Source organism: Rhincodon typus, chromosome 44 (genome assembly GCF_021869965.1).
Source record: "Rhincodon typus isolate 14 chromosome 44, sRhiTyp1.1, whole genome shotgun sequence".
NCBI classification, from domain to species: Eukaryota; Metazoa; Chordata; class Chondrichthyes; order Orectolobiformes; family Rhincodontidae; genus Rhincodon; species Rhincodon typus.
Genome location: NC_063375.1, coordinates 1,035,913 through 1,043,279, shown reverse-complemented (window position 1 = coordinate 1,043,279; position 7,367 = coordinate 1,035,913). Strand labels below are relative to the sequence as shown.

The 7,367-nt window shown below is 51.4% G+C and overlaps 1 protein-coding gene across 19 annotated transcripts in view; it reads left to right on the top strand.

Annotated features, from left to right (window-relative positions):
• Nucleotides 1–7,367, top strand: part of LOC109926536 (RNA-binding protein 10-like) — a 34,282-nt gene that overhangs the window by 3,490 nt on the left and 23,425 nt on the right. For all 19 annotated transcript variants that reach the window (XM_048619855.1, XM_048619848.1, XM_048619854.1 and 16 more), the window contains exons 2-5: nt 518–634; nt 2,013–2,190; nt 3,648–3,821; nt 4,775–4,844. In XM_048619855.1, coding sequence (XP_048475812.1) covers nt 618–634; nt 2,013–2,190; nt 3,648–3,821; nt 4,775–4,844 — 439 coding nt within the window. In that variant the 5' untranslated portion in view covers nt 518–617. The remainder of the gene's footprint in view (nt 1–517; nt 635–2,012; nt 2,191–3,647; nt 3,822–4,774; nt 4,845–7,367) is intronic.

The window sequence follows — 7,367 nt, the reverse complement described above, 5'->3', positions numbered from 1 at the left end:
CTCTTTTTCTCCATCTCTTCCTGTCTCTCTCACCATCTGTCTCTCTCTGTCTGTCTCTCTAGCTCTCATATTGCTTGTAGTGCTGTTCAGTAGCCTCCTCCTGTGTGACACGGCCAAGGTAGGTAGAGACTGCACTCCTGCCTGCCTCCTAGACGCTGCGGTCTGGCTATCCCTGCAGACTGGCCGTACGGCGGCAGGAGAGATTGTTTTCACCCCTCCCTGAGGTATTTCCGCCCTGTGATAGCCCGCCTGGTCCGGAGCTGATGTTTGAGATTTTCTTGGGGAAGCAATGATTTCCTTTAATCCCAACGATATGATCGTGAGGGAATGATGGCTCGCTCAGTATGAACACAGAGCAGTGCAGAGAGATTGGGAAACATGCAAGTATCTCTCTTGTCTCCTTTTATTTTTTCTGTCTGGCATTATTAGGTTGTAGATGCATGTTTTGATTTTTCTTTTGCAGTGGCAGGTAGATGGATGGACCTGTCAGCACTAATAGGACTGGTCTATTTTGCAGGATAAACGAGGGACGAGAGAGAGGGAGGGGCGGACACCCAACTGGTTGACACCTAAACATTACTGAGTGCACGAGTGTGTGCCCATTCCGGAAACTGAAGATGGATTATGACAAACGGTAACTTCAGGCCTGTCTGTATTTACAGCGACTACAGAGGTTTGCCTCCAGCGCCTGTTTGCAGATTTTAAAAATCTTCATTTGTTCAAGGGAAGGGGGTGTCATTAGCAAAGTTACCATTTATCGCCCGTCCCTCATTGTCCTTTGAAAAGGCAGTGTGATGTAGAGTCAGCCAGCAGCCCCATGAGGGGGAGGAGTTGCAGGATTTGGACCTGGCGACAGTGATAGAAGGCTGACATCATTGCCGGTTGGGATGGTAAATGTGTGTGTGTGTGCGCATGGTGATCTCAGTGGTATTCCCCCTGCATCTACTGCCCTTGTCCATTTAAAGAATAGAGGTGGCGGGTTTGGAAGGTGCTATTGGAGGAGCCTTGGCAAGTTGCTACAGTGCGTCTTGTAGGTGGTACACACTGCTGCTGCTGTACGTCGGTGTTTGAGGGAGTGAATGTTGAAGGACATCTGCCTTGTCCTGGATGGTGTAAAACTTCTCAAGTGCTATGGGAGCTGCACTCAATGTTTGTGTCTCATTGATGGTGGGACAGGCTTTGTGGGGAGAGTCAGGAGGGGAGTTACTCGCTGCAGGATTCCCAGCCTCTGACCTGCTCTTGTAGCCGCGGTATCGATATGGGGCTGGGTCTAGTTCAGTTTCTGCTCAATGGTAACCCCCAGGATATTGATAGTAGGGGGACATCAGTGATGGTAAAGCCATTGAATGTCAAGGGAGTGATGGTTAGATTCTCTCTTATTGGAGACGGTAACCTCCAGGATGTTGATAGTGGGCATTTCAGTGATGATAATCCCATTGAATGTCAAGGGGGCGATGGCTAGATTCTCCTTTGGAGGTGGTAACCCCAAGATGTTGATAGTGGGGGCATTCATGATGGTAACACCATTGAATGACGTAGAGGAAATAGTTAGATTCTCCCGTGTTGGAGAAAGTAGCCCTGGAGCTGTTTGGTTTAACTAACTGCCTCAGAACCCTCTGAGATAGAGTGCGTGCCTTTCAGAATGTGACAGGTGAACTTTGCCCTTAGGGTCTGCCCCTGCATTGCGGTCTGGTCATGTAGGGTCAAAACCCAGAACTTGGCTTTCACCTGTCCAGTCAGCCACTGTTTGTGGAATGTTGACATCATCAACACTGACTTTGGGACAGACTGGGGGAGGTGGGGGGGAGGTGTGAACGTTCTCCTACCCCCAGCATCCTGGTGAACGGGAAAGAGACCTGCTCCAGGATGAGCCCTCCTGCATGCGCACGGGGAATTGTGATCGCATGGGACAGCACCTTTGGGAGAGCTGAGGGAGGTGGGGGAGATGGGCTCCATGCGAGTGTATTCACCACCACCCCAGCAGCGCCTCACTCCGACGCTTCCTGTTGCAGAGCGAGCCGGGGAGAACGAATGGGGCGCTACGGAAGTGATCGCAAGAAAGAGGAGGTGCTGGACACGCGAGACCATGACTACAGGGACATGGATTATAGGTCGTACGACCGGGAGTACGAATGTGATGGAGGAAAGGAGTACGGGCAGCAGGACTACAGGAACTATGATCAGTCCGAGGTAGCATTCGACCACTGTGAGGTTCCATACTTTCGTGTCGGTGGGTGGGGGGTGGGGTTCATCACTACATGCTCTGCACCTTTGGCATGCTCCCCACCACCCTGTGAAATGACGTGTGTGGCAAACATTGAGCAGAGCTTTACCTCTGTCTGCCTTTCGTCGTCCTTTTCCCCCTGTCACCGGTCCAGGGGGCTGAAACCCTTCCCACTCCCCACTGCCCGGCTGTGACTGAGCTCTGAATCGGTGCAGTTTGCTGTCGTCCAGCCATCCGGAAAGGGGATTTGGTCTAGCGTGCGTGGGGGGGCATGGTGACCAAGAGAACGATTGGCTCAGCCATGTTTATAAGTTTCCCTGTAGCCATTCCTCCTCCTGAGGCCTCCACCCAGCCTCGAGGTGATTCCAGAGCGATCTTCCAGTCTCATGAACCTCGAGGTGGAGCCCAGCGCAGCCTAGAGCCAAGGCCTGGTGCAGACTGGAGGCTAGGCACCAGTGTGGTCTGGGTTGGAAGACCGTTGTTCTGAACTACTTTTTCTGTAATGCTGGACTTTTCATTTCTCTATTTCACTAAGATTTTGTAACTGAAGAAGCTGTACCTAAAGATGGCTGTAAGTGGTGACGTAAACATTTTATTGTACTCACTTCAGTAAATGACAGTTAAACTGATTCAATTCTATTCCATTTTTAAGTATCCATAGCTGCCACCTTGCCCTCCCTTCACCTGTCAATGCCTGTTCCCCGCTCCACTCTCATGTCTCCCACTACCCCTCCCTGCTGCCTCTGGCCCGGGTGAATTACCCGATGTTCAAATGGCACTGCTTGTTCTGTGGTATTCCACCCAGCCCCTGCCAGTTGCGTGCATCACTGTATGTAGTAGGTCACTGTGCAGCAACTGTGTTGCTGTCACTGTGCTGTGCATGTGTGTGTGTCTGTGCCTGTGCGTGTTTGGTTTTGTGGTGGGGCCCTGTGTGTGTATAGTTTTTCTTCTCCCACCCTGTCTCTCAGCCTCACAGTGCTTGCACCTGGATACTGGAGAGTGGGGCAACACTGCTGGAGGGCAAGGATGAATCACAGTGTTGGTCTGCAAAAACTCATCAACTGGTTGGCGACGGAGGGAGCGAAAACAGAAATAAACCGCGCGAAAATGGTGATGGTGTAAAATACAGGAGAGGACCATGAGTATTTGGATGAGGGATCCCTGGAGACACTTGTATGCAGAAGGTTGCTGTGGCAGGACCTGTGCTTCTGTCACAAGATGTGTCTGTGTGTGTGTTTCTGAGTTGTGGCCTGTGCCGGGAGGCTTGTGTGGAGGGTTGTCTGTGGTGGTGGATATGTGTGTATTGAGTTTGGCTGTGTGGTTCTGTGCTGGAGTGTATTTGTGAGTTTGCGTAATCCTGTTTAGCCCTGCCTGTGTTCACCTGCCTCTTGCGCTAACCCTCTCACCGTACCACCCACTGCAGGAATACAGAGAGGACAGTGACAGTTACAAAAGCTATGAGAACACAGAAGAGGCCTTCAGCTTCCCGGGCGATGGGGACTACAGGGACCAGGACTACAGGAGCGAGTCCGGCGATGAGAAAGCCAGCAAGATCATAATGCTCCGGATGCTGCCTCAGTCAGCCACCGAGAATGATGTACGTGTGTGTGAGAGAGAAAACAAGGGCCTGAACCTTCTGTCTCAGTTATCTTTGCATCCATCTCTTCATTCCAACGTCCAGTGCCAGAGACGAACTTGAGGATATAAAGGTGTTTTATGTGAAGACACCCCCCCCCCCCCCCCCCCCCCCCGCCCCGGCCAACCCCCGTACTGTTGTGCAATGTATTCATCTGCAGGGTTCTCTGGTTCGCCTGCAAGGACCCACTCTCTCTCCTCCCTGACGATTGAACTGACAAACCAGGAGCTGTGCATACAATAAAGCTGACTCTGGTAACACACACCTCTGGCAGATGGGGAATCAAACTTTACACTTAAAGATTGAGATGCAGCACTGTGCTATTGCGCAGAGCCCCAGATTTAAACCCTGAGTGATTGTGAGTTGGTAATATATGCGTTCCCCCCCGCCCCCAACCTCCTGTGGTTAGGGACAGTGTAGAAGGAGCTTTACTCTGTATCTAAGCCTGCGCTGTTCCTGTCCAAGGAGTGTTTGGTGGCGAGCAGTGTAGTGGAAGCTTTACTCTGTATCTAACACCATGCTGTCCCTGTCCTGGGAGTGTTTGATGGGGAGACAGCGTAGAGAGAGCTTTACTCTGTACCTAACCGCGTTATGTCCCTGTCCCTGGGAGTGTTTGATGGGGGGGACAGCGTAGAGAGAGCTTTGCTCTGTATCTAACCCCGTGCTGTCCTTTTCCGTGGGAGTGTTTGGTGGTAGTGTGGAGGTAGCTTTACTTTCAACTTAGAAGAGTAGAGGGAGCTTCACTCTCACCCTAACCCCATGCTGTAGCTGTCCATATTGTCCACTGACTGTTGGGCCACCTGTGCTTTCCCACCCTGGGAGCAGGAGGTGTGAAAGTCATGATGACGGGTTACATGTGAAAGGTATTTGTCGGACATTATTAGAGTTCGCTGCCTCTTCCTGTCTTATTTCAGATCCGACTCCAGCTGCAGTACGCTGGCTACCAGCCTCGGGAGGTGCGCCTAATGAGGAACAAATCTTCAGGTGAGAGTCTGTTGATGGTTTTGTAAGAGGTCTCTGTTGCAGCTCCTCCACACAATCCCTGCACCCCTCCTTTCTCGCTCTGTTCCAGTGAGTGGTTCTAGATTGCTGAATAGACTGTGGTGGATGTTGCTACGCGTGGTTGAGGGTGGAAACCCTGAGGAGCCTGATGTTGGTTGTGCTCTTCAAAGAGGAATCTTTTCAACCTGTTTGTCTCCTCCCCTACACCCCGCCCAAACTCCTCCCACGGCCAGTGCCAGGCTTTGCATTTTTGAATAATACATTTCTACCCTCGCTGCCCCCTCCCCAAAGCAACTCCGAAAAGCAAATTATCTGCAAATTCAGTTTGCAGGTACATTTAATAATTTGAAACGCTGATAGAACGCTAGAAACAAAACCAGAAATTGCTGGAAAAGCTCAGCCGGACTGGAAGCATCTATGGAGAGAAATCAAGAGTTAACGTTTCGGGTCCAGTGCCCCATCGCAGAAGTGATGGAGTGTTATTGTTTATCGTGATGGGCGTGATGAAATGAATACAAGAGTAGGGAGGTGTACAGCGACCATATCTGGAGTACTGTGTGCGGTAGTGGTCTTGTTATTTACGGAAGGAAATATCAGTGTGTTGGAGGCAGTTCAGAGAAGGTCATTGAGAGTATTACCAGGATTGGGCGGATCAAGGAAAGGTTGGGCTTGTTATCCACTGGGGTTCAAGACTAAGAGAGAGCACCTAAGATCCTGAGGGAGTCTTGACTCCCTCAGAAGGGGTGGGGGGTGCGTGCAGGTGCAGAGCCTTTGGATGTTCTTTTGGGCAGGGCGGGGTTGAGGAGGGGAGGGGGGAGTAGGGATTCACCAAAGGCAAAAGGTGGGGGGGAATAAAATGTTGATCACATTGGTGGGAATGTGCAGCGATCAAATCAGCCATGATTGTGTTGAATGGGGGAGCAGAGCTGAGTGGGGCCTAACTTGTATGTGTAACTAGGTTATTGTAGGCACCTCTCCCGATCCCCACTGCCTATCTCGAAGCAGGGCCTAGAGTTCTTGAATATTGCATTCATCTCGCCTTTTAAAAAGCTTGCTCTAAGATTGCAAAGCACAGGACATCCTTGAACTGTTTTGGGCTCCACACTGTCCCAAACACACGGGAGCACTGGATAGTAGCAGACACTTGTGCATTTGGCCACGAGGTGCAATCAAAATAGATTTTGGAAGGTAACCCCAGGTCTGAGGGTGTAGTAATGGTCAGGAAAGGGTCAGACAGGCTGGGGCTCATTCTCTTGGAAAGGGAAGGCTTCAGGTCTTCGAAATGGCGAGGGGGAGAGTTCGAGCAGGTCGCTGGTGAGATGTTTCCACTTGTGTGTGGGGTGGGGAGACCAGGGGAGACAGGGATCTGTCAATGTAAGACAGTCGCTAATAAATCTGATCAAGAGAAGCGTCTTCCCCTGGCCCCAGAGAGAGCAGGGCGAATGTGAAACCAGCAGTCCTTTTGTAATTTCTCCGCTGTGAGTCTCTTCCAGTGCCCTCATTACCTCCCACGTCAACCTGTCCCTCTTGTCCCTTTCTCCCTTGAGTTAATGCAGTTCCCAACTCCTCCAGTTCACCTTTAATAGTTTATCAGGTTCAAACGGTCAAAGATTCACACTTTTTTTTGGATCTGCTGCTTTGCATCGAGTGTGTTTCTTTTGCAAAAGAAAAGGGCGTCACACCTCATTGAAATTTGTCGATTTTGTTTTTTGTGTGTGGGGTGTGATGGAGTTGTGGTGGCTTGTTATTATCCAAGGTAAGCTGGTAAGTTACATGATTAGCACCATTTGTGTTCTTGGATGCATTGCCCACCATCACCCTGACCCCCTACCCCTTCCCATCCCGTTGAGCTGTGGTGCAGTGAAATGGTTCCTACCATGTGTTTCTCACGAGGGCGAGCTAGGCCTGTGCACGGTCCCTCACATTCACTTGGAGGGGCTTGCGTGCTTCAGGCGCCCTCTGACCCGGGTATTGGGGTGGGGGAGAGGTGGATGTGGAGGGAGGGCCCGGGTTGGGGCTGGTGGAAGTGCGGCACAGGCAGGGCTGTGCGCAGATGAGACTCGGCAGAGCAGGGTCACTCTCTTTGCACGGGCAAGTACGGGGTTTCGACAGGCGGGTGGGGATTGTTGGGGAAGAGAAGGCCAAGCCCCTTGCCCCCTGCCGATCACGGGTGTTCCTTCCTTCACCACGCGAAATGCTTCACGCTTGCCACGTGGGTCTTGCAGGTAGGACTGAAAAACATTGGCCGTCTAGGGTTGCGAAGGTGGAGCACTCTGCAGACAGCTGGGCGGATTTCTGGGACTCTTCATGGGGTGTGCGTTCCTGAATCACTGTCCCAGAGCAGGCAATGTTGGCAAACTTCCCTTTAAGAGTGCATTTGTACAGCAATCTGACAACTTCACTACCACTTCATTAGGCTACGGTCCAGTAATACAACGCCGCTCTCCCACACCCTGGTTCACTGTCCAGTAATACAACGCCGCTCTCCCGCACCCCGTATCACTG